The sequence below is a fragment of the Euprymna scolopes genome, chromosome 9 (genome assembly GCF_053919585.1).
Source record: "Euprymna scolopes isolate OS-2025 chromosome 9, ASM5391958v1, whole genome shotgun sequence".
Lineage (NCBI taxonomy): Eukaryota > Metazoa > Mollusca > Cephalopoda > Sepiida > Sepiolidae > Euprymna > Euprymna scolopes.
The window spans coordinates 81,115,237-81,127,412 of NC_136490.1; the positions used below are offsets into that span (position 1 = coordinate 81,115,237).

Here is a 12,176-nt window from a genome sequence, read left to right on the forward strand (position 1 = left end):
CTTACATTGGTTAAATTGTGGTATGCATGCTGCCTTTATGCAATGGCAGCTGCACAAGTAGAAGTAAACCATTGGGGGGGAGTGGGGTTTACTATAAAATTTCTGTGTGTGAACATGTGTTTCAATTGCCGTTTTGAACCATTCAGTGGTCTCATTTGCGCACTGTTCAGCAGTAAGTGAAAAGATATTTCACCATGGGGCATCTCTGATGAGATCCCTGATGACTTCCCAGTCAGCCTTTTTATAATATCTCGTTGTTTTGAGCAATGGCTCTTCAATTTTGGTTCTAGAGTTTAGGGCGATTTCAACCATTATCACTGCATGGTCTGCGTTCCCAAGTGGGCTGTGAGCATTCCTTATACAATCATCGGGAACAGATCTATGCGTGTTGTTCTTGCTGGTCTGGGAAATGGGTTGGAAACGTAACCATCTGTGATCGGAAATGAGATATAGAGAAGTTATGTGTTGTGGTACCAGCTGCGTCTGTAAGTAGAAAATCCAAGCCAGTTGCTGTGGTGGACATTGAAGTCACCAAATACATGCACTTGTGCGCTAGTGTCGAGGGAAAGTGCCGTAGCTGTGTTGTATGAGAATGCCACCTGTTAAGTGATCCACGACGCGAAACTGATGGAACCCTTCACCATACAAACCGGCGTCCATCAAGGTTGCCTGCTCTCACCGATAATATTTCTAGTGGTGGTCGACTGGGTCATGAAACGACCTATGGCAGGGGCAGAGGATCGGTGTACAAAACAGCTAGTAAGGGTGCTGGAGGTAAACGTTTTATCTGGGCTGACGCTATCCGCCTGATAGTCAGGGACCCAAACCTTGGATTAACCACTAAGGAGGCTGTCCTATCAGCAGGTGCAAAGTACTGGGGCTGCTGTATTGCCATTTGCTGAATGGATTCTGGACCATGCAGTCGCTTCTGGTGGGGCCTCTCGATGCCATATTAGTGGGTAATTGTTATGGCTTTACCTTATCATGTGCTACAAAAAAAAAATCTTCGTTTCTTTTTCTCTCTTAGTTTCCCCTCTCTGTTCTGCGCTAAGTAAGTCTGATGACCTAGTCCACAAATTCCAAAATTTCATCATGACAAGATCCAAGAAAAAATACATGATTAAACTCTGTTTTCCAACTTCAAACGTAGACCCCTACTACCATGTCTCCTTCTCCAACATCAGGGGTCTACATTCTAACCTTCCAAAGGTTGAAACCCAATTATAGGAGACTAAACCAGACCTTTTCTTTTTAAGCGAAACTGGCATTGGACAGGCTATTTCCCTAGAAGAGTTCGCAATTAAAGGATACTCTAACTTAACTTCTAAATCTGACCCCCAAGATCGCCATGGGCATGGAATATGTGCCTATATAAAAGATGGCTTTCCATGTGGTAGGGCATCTCCAGGGAAGATCCTGACTTACCCTATATGTGTTTCCGGGTTGCATTTATATTTACTCTCTATCGCCCCCACAACAGCAGAGTTACTATCTTTAGAAGCATATCTGAGAAAATTGACTAAGTCCTATCTGCTTATCCTTCAGCTAACATTCATGTATTAGGAAACTTCAATGTTCACAACGTCGAATGGTTGACCCACTCAAACAAGACCGATGATGAGGGGAGGTTCTGTCATGATTTCTCCATTGCCTATGACCTCACTCAGATTGTTCACGAACCCACCCGTGTGCCCGACAATGACGGCCAGTATGCGAGCCTACTAGACCTTTTCTCCCTACTTGCCCTAGACTATGTTCAGTTTCTGTTCTGTCGCCTCTTGGATCTTCCGACCACTCTGCTGTATCAATTAAGATAAAAATCAAATGTAATAAGTCCCCAGACGTACCTCTCCATCGTACAGTATATCGATACACTAAGGCTGACTGGGATAGCTTCCGTACATTTATATCGGATCTACCTCTGCGTTCCATGTTTAAAAAGGATGTGTCCTCTATAATATCAGACCTGACGGAATGGTAAATTGTAGGTATAGACCGTTTCATACCCTCGAAAAAGTTCCAGCAAAAACCTAACAGCCAGCCATGGTTCTCTCCAGAATGTGCTGCTGCCATTGCGCACAGAAATCACTTTTTCCACTGCTTCCAACATAATAGATGTATGGAAACTAAAGCCGCTTTCAGGACTGCCAGCAACCATTGTAACAAAGTAATAAAGAACGCAAGAGAATTGTATGCTCAATCCGTCAAGTCCAAAGTAGCTGAGCAGCGGCTAGGTTCCCACCAGTTTTGGCAAATTGCAAACAGAATCCTGAACAGAAGCGTGTGCTCTATCCCAACTATAATCAATGGACCTGAGGTAATCTCGTCAGCATCAGACAAAGCCAAACTCTTTGCCAAGAACTTTGCAGCTAATTCTACCCTTTGTGACCAAGGCCGCCAACCCACAATATTTCCTCCTGTATCAGAAAACACTATGTGATATACGTATAGCTGTACGTGATGTTGCCAAGCTAATCAAAAACCTTGATTCCAATAAAACAACTGGCCCTGACGGTATTCCAATTATAGTACTCAAAAAACTTCAACCTGAACTAATGCCCATACTTACAAAACTGTTTAAACGTCGTCTTAAGGAGAATAGCTTCCCATCACCCTGGAAAATTTCATTAGTATGCCCTGTATTTAAGAATTCAGGTCATCGCTCATCCCCCTCTCAATACAGGCCAATAAGTCTCCTGTGCGTCATGAGTAAGTTGCCGGAATCTGTGTTAAATACAGAAGTAATCAACCATCTCAACAAAAATAACCTTCTTAGTGACACTCAATATGGTTTCCATTCTGCTAGATCTACAGCAGATGTGCTTACAGTTATATCTCATAGGATTAGCAAATCTCTCGACGGAGGCAACCTTTCTAGGGCAATTGCTCTTGACATATCTAAGGCCTTTGATAGGGTATGGCATAAAGGTTTACTTCACAAGATCTCTAGCTATGGTATAGATGGAAATGTCTTCTCAATTATTAAATCATTTCTTTCTGATAGGTTCATAAGAGTAGTTGAGGGGCAAAAATCAGAAGCTCACAGTATTAATGCTGGTGTCCCTCAGGGGCTCATCCTGGGCCCAACTCTCTTCCTGATCTACATTAATGATCTTCCAAATCACATCCTTACATCATTTGCTGATGACACTACCATTTATGGTAGCCCATCTAAGAGAGTAAATGACCAAGTTCTCTCCAATTCTCTCTCCTCTGATCTTGAGCACGTAGTACAATGGGGAAAGGAGTTGTTGGTTACTTTTAATGCATCTAAAACCAAGCTTCTCTCTTTACATCATCAACACTCTGATCCACATCTGGCATCAATTGAAATGAATGGCTCTCGTCTTCAGGAGACCTCAAGTTTTGACAAGCTTCTGGGCTTGCCCATTACTCCTGATCTTAAATGGAACACGTACATCAAATCTGTTGCCAAGGCCGCTGGAAAAATGGTGGGATCTTTCTATCGATCCGGTAGATATCTCACTGCTGATGCAATTCTCTTTCTATATAAGAGCCAGGTACGTTCAAGGATGGAATACTGTTGCCACATCTGGGCAGGGGTTGCTAGAAAGGACTTGTCCTGCCTTGATAGAGTTCAAAATAGACTTCATAGCCTCGTAGGAGATGTCCTTTTCTCTTCCCTGCAACCTCTATCTCACAGAAGAGATGTTGCGAGTTTGTCTCTGATGTATCGTTATTTTCATGGAAAGTGTTCGACTGAGCTTCAGTCTATGGTCCCCCCTAGCCAAACTTTCACAAGAAACTCGTCTAGCTGAAAACACTATCAATAATTCCCTCCACTTTTTATCTGTGCCTAAACCTAAACGTAGATTCCATGAACAGAGCTTCTTTCTTAGAACTGCACGCCTGTGGAATTGTCTTCCGTTTTCCTGCTTTCCGGCTGACTACAATATGGTTGTGTTCAAGTCTAACGTAAATAAGTTCTTGATGAACCGTTCCATATAAGTTATCAAATTTACCGAATTTTCATTACTAATGATTACTATATTGTCCAATTTCTACTGTAGACGCTTTAACCCTTATCCTTGAGTGGCCTCTTGGCCTTGATAATGTGGTGATGCCTGTGTTAAAAAAAAAAAAAAAAAGAAGGATCTGGACTATACAGATGATATCAGCCTCTTTTCACACAGGTTTCAAGATGTGCAGAAGAAGCTGTGTTGTGTGGCAGAAGACAACATTAGGAAGATAGAGGTCATGCGGTTAAATAACAGAAGGCAAGATCCAGTGCAACTACAACAAGAGAACATTAGAAAGGTTGACAAGTTTGTGTACCTGGGCAGTGTTATCAACAGATGAGGACATTAAGCACCAGATAAGCAAAGCCAAACATGTCTTCAGCATCTTAAGACTAATCTGGAGAACAACAGCCCTACTCATTCTGGAATAAGATCTGAATTTTCAACACCAATGTGTTGGTTCTACTCTATGGCTCAGAAACGTGAGGAGTGACCAAAACCAACCTGCAAACTCCAGACATTCACCAAAAGATGTCTCAGAACCATCCAAAACATCAGATGGCCAGAGATTATCTCCAATGAACAACTATGGGACAAAACCAACCAAACCCCAATGGAGGTAGAGATCAAAAACGAAAATGGAATTGGATTGGCCACACCTTGCGGAAGCCTGCATCCAACATCACCAGGCAAGCCTAGGAATGGAACCCGTAAGGCAAGCGTAAAATTGGTTGCCCGAGGTAGACATGGACAAGAAGTATTGAGACTGAGACCAGCGCTGATGGAATGACATGGGCCGAACTGAAAAGGACCAGCCAGAACTGGGATAATTGGAGGAGCATCATTGTGGCCCTATGTTCTCCAAGGAATCAAGAGGCCTAAACAAAAACAGTGATCATAGGAAGTTGTAGCTTTCCTCCAAAAGGAAATATTCCAAGAACATCGGATGGAGATTCTGTTCTAAATGTAATTAGGGAGTCAGTTGGAAAAGGGCTGACCAAAAAAGTTTCTTCTTATGATGGTGTCTGATCTTTCTTAGCCAAGTGGGTTGTAAGGACCTTGAGGAGTTGTTCAGGAAAGGGATGTTATATATTGACAAAGATAGATCCTGGTAATTAGAGAAAAGAAGTAAACAGGATCAAAGATAATATTTATAAAAGGAAAATGCTAAAATTGAACTCAGTGATCAAAAGTTAAGAATACATATTGCTATTTAGATGCAATTCTAGGAATGTAGAGAATTGTCCATTATATTAGAAAAAACTATACAACTAGTTAGGTCAGATAATCAGACAATGTAAATTAAGGAATGTCTTTGTGTTGCCAAAAACGTGTTGGAGTTACATGTAATATGCAAAATCCACATGAAAAAACATTCACATGTTTGAGCATGTTCTGATGTCACAAAGAAAGATAAATCCAATATATTCAGTTAAGTTAGGGTTTGTAGTTAGTTCCAGCAAGAGTTGAGAGTTGAGTTCAGAACAGTATGAGGAGGAGAGAAAGAGAGACAAGACAATGTAGAGATTTAATATAGCTTTGAATTCCCACCATTCATCACCAGCTGGAATAAATATTTTCATGATATTTGTAAGCCTTTGTCTTCATCTTGTAAAAGAATTTATAATAAACCCCCTTCCAAAATGTTAACTGTATCTCCTCAGAATAATGTATCATCCTTCTGAGTTAAAAGATTCTTGATGAACCGATGAACAAATTCCTGATGAACCACCCCCTTAAGTAATGACACTTTACCAAATCTCTGATACTAACTATTACTACGATACTACCCCATTGATTACTGTACACACAATAACACTTATTCCGGAGTGGCTTCTGGGCCTTGATAAGTGGTGACCTCCATGGAAAAAAAAAAAAAAAATAATAGTCATCACCCTCATCGCTGTCGCTGTATATGCTGTTATATAAACGTCATGTCCCAGTAAATGTCTTCTCATTCCTGATATGTATCACACAACAGACATCGATTTGGTACCTCACTATTCAATACTTAGTTCTTTCTGAATGTAGTAGTAGATAATTTGCTTACGTTGTTTCGGTGTCTTCATTCCAGCTTTGACAAATTTGATTGCGTCCATTTTTTCCCAGGTTTGTTAATGTTTATTGCTTTCATCTTGGTTTTGTTCTTCTCCCATATAAGTATTTTTTCGGGAGTGAAGGTGGGGGCTCAATAAGATGTTGTACATCGACTGAATGAGAAAGCAAACTTTATGAAAATCTGAACAACTAATTCTCTTCTCAATGTGCTCTCATTTCATTTAGGCTTCTTCCTGATCAAGACTAACCATTTGACAGTAAGAAATGCTGTTTTGTCAGAATACATCGGGTTGCTGAGGTTTGTGTCAGATGGGTATGTACAAAATATGCAAACTCAGTTCTTAGGATCTTTTCTGCGGTGTCGGGATTTTTTTCACAAAATTTCTATTAGTTCAGAAGTGGATATTACTCAGAGCCTAAGTTCACGGCAACATAAATTGTTATCTGGTCGGGGGAGGAATCATGCTTCATGGGATCAGTGTAACGAGGCTCTCTCAAGTCCTTAAATGCAGGAACTAACCTTAAGTCTCCATGGCCACGCTCTTGTCTAGTGATAAACCTTTCAGAATGTAACCAGACACTTGCTACTGGAACTACAATTCTGATACTAAGTAAAAATTTTAATTTTTACTGAGAAACATACGAACGAGTTACCACAAACATATTTTTTCAAGTGCCTAGAACTGTTTTTCTTGAAAAAAAAAAATAAAAATAAGGACAGTGGAAAAAATATCAAAAGAAAAATGATTGAAAAGAAAGAAGTTAGTGTCTAAGTTCTTGTAGTGGGAAAGAATTAAATATGGAAACAAAAGAAATTATCAAAAGGAAAAAGATCCAAATTGAACTTTGACAGTATAGCTAAAAATCACTACAAGTTAAAATCGCTATTACAAGTGCATAAAGGGCAAGACGACGGTGCAACAGTTGCAAAAAGAGAAGCAGGCAACAGTAGCAAGAAGGGATAAATAAGCATATTTTTTGGGGTTCCTTGCTTGTTTTTGTTCATTTTTTTTTTTTTTTTTTAGGTGCTGGTATCAGTGTGGTTTTCTCAATTAAGTCTACTGTAATGAATGTTGATTTTAAGAACTGAAGTAGTAATATTTTAAAAATAAAGGATAGAAAGAAGAACATGTCATTATTATGCCCCCCCCTCAAGTAGGGGTAGATAATTTAAACTGGGTTTCGATAAAGGAAAAGAGAATCACTGTGGAGACCTCATATGTCAGCTTTAAAGTAAAATGAGAAATTAAAATTGTGATTTAGAGAAGAGATTAACTATTAGAAATTTTTTTTTTTGAAAGAAGAAAGAAAAAAGGAAAGAAAAAGAGAAGAAAAAAACAAAATAGAAAGAGAGCAACAGTCATGTATTTGTTTAGAGAGTGAATATGTACAGCGATTAAGTTTTTAGGGGGGAAAAACAAAGTAGTAATGAGTAAAAAGAAGAAAAAAGAGGCGACATTTTAAAAAAGTGTGATTTGCTTTTTTGTAATTTCTGAGATGAAGTCAGTTAAAGAAAGAAATGAAACATGATTTTTTTGTGTGTTTTGTTAACTTGTGCATTATAGATCATGTATGGGTGTTGTCAAGAGATAGAAAGAAATAAGGAATTTCACAAAGTTCCGAGCCATTTGAGGGAATGACATGTCAGTGGGCGTCACGTCTTAGCAGATTGAGATGCAAAGAAAGTTACATCTGGAGACGCAAATGTTAATGAAGAAAGTGCAAAGATTGTTGCACCGAAAGTCAGGGTAAGTTGACTTTTATACTGATTTTAGATATCATCTAGAAGTTGATTTAAACATTTTTGATACGAAATCCACATGCTTTTGGACATAAAGTTGGTGCACATCTTATAACATGTTTAGAGATCCAATTTATTCTAAAAATCCTTAATAACTTGGAAGCTTTTTGATTCAAATAACCCTTATTCAATTTATACAGAGTAGAATGATGGAATTGTTACCCTAAAGAAAACATTACAGCTTGATGTAGATCAGGAAGAGAGTTGGACCCAGCATTAAACCTATAAGCTTCTGATTTCTGCCCATCAACCACAAGTCTTATGAAACTATCAGAAAGAAATGATTTAATAACTGAAAAGACATTTCCATCTATACCATATCTGGAGATCTGGTGAAGTAGACCTTTATGCCATACATATCAAAGGCCTTTGATATGTCAAGAGCAATTGCCCTAGAAAGGAAGCCTCCATTGAGAGATTCGCTAATCCTATGAGATATAACCGTAAGCACATCTGCTGTAGATCTAGCAGAATGGAAACCATATTGCAGGTCACTAAGGTGATTATTTTTGCTGAGGTGGTTAACTACTCTATTTAACAGATTCCAGCAACTTATTCATTATGCACAAGAAACTTATTGGTCTATACTGAGAGGGAGATAATCAATCACCTGAATTCTTAAATACAGGGCATGCTGATGAGATTTTCCAGGGTGCTACCTATTAATTTATTGATGTAACACTAATGTGAAATCAATAAGTAAATAAAATACAGCATCAGGAAGTTAGTTTCAGTTACTCCTATTTTTTTCTGCTACAGTGAAATCACTCAGATTTGAAAACTCAATCTTCCACTTAAATAGTCACTTACCATTCCAATGAACTTAATATAATTTAAAGGATGCAGTTTGAAACATAAAAAACAATACCAAGTGAAACTAACAAAAAAGAAAAAAAACAATTCTTTATTCATTCTTACGGTTGGTGCTTGTCCAAGTTCTTCTAAAGCTTCAATTTCTTGCCGTAATGTCAAATCTTGTTCATGATGTTTCTTCTTTTTTACTGTTGGAGATTTATTCGTACTTGCATTACTGTTATGACTATGGTTCGTGGTAGCTGTAGAATCTATAGACTCAGACCAGGGTGAACCTGGATGAAACCAAAAAAATGCACTTTAAAAAAGGAAAAGAAGTCATTGAATTCTAAGAGATGCTGATGCTTATCCAAATAGCTGAAAAAGAAAAATGATAATGGAGAATTCATGTCTGTAACTGAAATTTCAAATATTAGTTTAAAAGAATATTCAAGAATAACACTCATTAGAAGAAATTGTTATAACAAAATATAAGATGTGATAGACATTTCTTTATTATGCTATTTCATTCATTTATTATAGTGTTTATTTACCAACAACAAATAGATAAAATAAAAGCTGCATATGTAGCAAGCTTATTACTATATTTAATATATTAAGTAATATTTCCCAAGTTTAATTTAATTTCAAAAACTAATAACTTTCTAAACGCCCCCCCCTAAAAACACCCACTGAATTTAATGAGATTAGGTTTCCATAAAAAGCAAAACTTAGATTTGTAAATCATAAATGTATAGTGCATTGATTAAAAACTTTAAAAAAAAACTACAGATGGGTGATATAAGCAAAATACTGATTAATATTAGTATGATAATCTATATATATATAAAAGGCAAAAAGTGTGTGACCATTTTGTGTATGTCTCGCAAAGTATTCTTTCGCACAAGCTCCCGGTGGGGGTTTACGATCGCTTAGAACTGTTTATATAGACCCTAGATAATAATATCTACCATTTAGGAATGCGGGTCGCCTCTACATTTATTTACGTGGAATTTTGAGATTTGTGCTATTTCGCTCTGTCCCCTGTTTGTCCTGCGTTTTAGTATAAATAAAGTGAAACTAAACTCAAATGGAGGTGTTCTCGGCATCGTGCCGGGAAACGTCCAGAAGCAATCAGCTTTGATCAATGTGGAGACAAACTCCTTTTATATCAGACAATTGCTATTCAATCTGGACAATGGGGAGCTGGTTTCCCCCTCCCCAACATCTGTTGGGGGAAAAAACCAGTCAAAGTTGCATAAACAAACCCAAGTTAACTGCGTGACTTCTATTTGACCTCATTAATTAGGTCAAATAGAAGCAGCAGAGTTAACTTTTATTGCGGCCACCTGTCAATACTTAAATAAATTCATACGTGTTTCTGTTGTATGTCGCCATGGCCCAGTGGTTAACGTCGCACATTTTTTTTTCACACTTTAATTTCCAACTTTACTTCAAGGGTTTGGGTTCGATCCTCATACTCACCTACCAAAACATTTTATTTTATTTTACCCCCCCCCCACCCGGAGTTTTGATTTACCCAAACCCACACACACCTCAAAACACCCGGTCATCGCTGGGTAGCCCCTGCTAGTCTATATATATATATAAAAGCGAAAATGTTTGTGTGTTTGTGTGTCAAAAAAACTTTCGACAGACAGAACAAAAATTCACAAACTTGGTATCATATTGAAGCCCTGACCCGCTGGACAACAAATATTGAATTTTTGGCCCAAAAGGTCCACTCTAAGTTGGTTAGCTGACCATTTTTCTGCAGGAGGGCTCCCCCCCCCCCAAAAAAAAGTGACATTTTAACGTTAAATTCTACGTAATTTAAAAAACGTTGAGTAATGTCACGTGACCTGACGTCAGAAAGCTGTAATGGCAGCTGCTATTACACAAATTAACTGCCTTCGAAGGGTAACTTGATATTATAACCCAGAGTGAAATATTAATTTTTGAGTCGAAAACTTAGTACCAACGTACTTATCACATTTCAAAACGTAGAATCCCAAATTTACACGAAAATTGAAGAGGGGAAAATAAAATTATTAGTGATTGAACTTTTTTACTGATGAGAATTGATTTACTATGTTTTAAAATGTAAACAATGCATTTCACAATCAAAAACATTACATATAGACGAGTATGAAGGGAAAGGGGCGAGACATAATATGAGTTAATCAGCGATTGTTTCACTACACCCTTATACTTACACATACGAATCTCAGGCATAAGCACCTCCTTATTTTTGAGTAACTTCTGTTTCTCTAAAGCTTGAGATCCCAGGCATAACCTCCCCCTTATTTTGATAGAGAGGGGGGGGCGAAAGATAAAACCACTTGAATTCTAAGCCCAGATACTACACTTTGATCTTAGCCAAAAGGCCAAGTAAACAAAGATGCAAATTATATATTTATCGTAATTGAGACAAGATGCCATATCCCAAACATTGTACATCACTAAACTGCTGATTCCAAATACGGAAATAAAAACATTATTCAGAAAGCCATTCTTAGTATTGGGAGTTTATGTTTTTATAAACAAGCATTGTTATAATATGCAAGTAACCTCCCTTGGATGTAGCTTCATTGTCAAATTCCATTAGAATAATATACAATCATTGTTATAATATGCGAGTGACCTCCCTTGTATCTAACTTCATTGTCGAATACCATTAAAATAATATACAATCATTGTTATAATATGCAAGTGACTTCTCTAGGATGTAACTTCATCGTCGATTACCATTAGAATAATATGCAATCATTGTTACAATACGCAAGTAACCTCCCTTGGATGTAGCTTCATTGTGGAATAACATTAGATTAATATACAATAATTGTTATAATATGCAACTGACCTCCGTTGGATGTAGCTTCATTGTCGAATACCATTAGATAATTATACAATCATTGTTATAATATGCGACTGACGTCCCTAGGATGTAACTTCATTGGCGAATACCATTAAAATAATATACAGTCATTGTTACAATATGCAAGTGACCTCCCTTGGATGTAGCTTCATTGTCGAATATCATTACATAAATATACAATCAGTTATAATATGCGAGTGACCTCCCTTGGATGTAACTTCATTGTCGACTACCATTAGATTATGCAAGTGACCTCTCTTAGATGTAGTGTCATTGTTGAATACCATTAGATTAATATGCAATCATTGTAATATTATGCCAGTGAACTCTCTTGGATGTGGCTTCATAGCTGGATATTTGTACTAGCAGAATAGCCAGCGTTTTCAGGGATTGTATAAGAAAGGTGGATATATGTACTAGCAAAATACCCGACATTGCCTGGGATTGGATGAGATAGGCGGGATGTTTCCTAGGAGAATACCTGGGATCGGATAAGATAGGTAGATATTTGTGCTAACAGAATACCCTATATAGGAGGATGGGACGATTATGTCATAAAATAATGAAAAATTATTATCGAAATTAGTAACATATACAAGAATTATGAAAAATGATTAAACGTGGGTTATCTTATTGGTGTGTTTGTAATGAAATAACTAGCCAGACA

The 12,176-nt window shown here is 37.6% G+C and overlaps 1 protein-coding gene across 4 annotated transcripts in view; it reads right to left on the reverse strand.

The window, feature by feature from the left end:
• LOC145284729 (regulation of nuclear pre-mRNA domain-containing protein 1B-like) overlaps window positions 1–12,176 on the reverse strand; it is a 212,071-nt gene that overhangs the window by 24,359 nt on the left and 175,536 nt on the right. For all 4 annotated transcript variants that reach the window (XM_080133661.1, XM_080133663.1, XM_080133664.1 and 1 more), the window contains one exon: window positions 8,758–8,927. In XM_080133661.1, coding sequence (XP_079989787.1) covers window positions 8,758–8,927 — 170 coding nt within the window. The remainder of the gene's footprint in view (window positions 1–8,757; window positions 8,928–12,176) is intronic.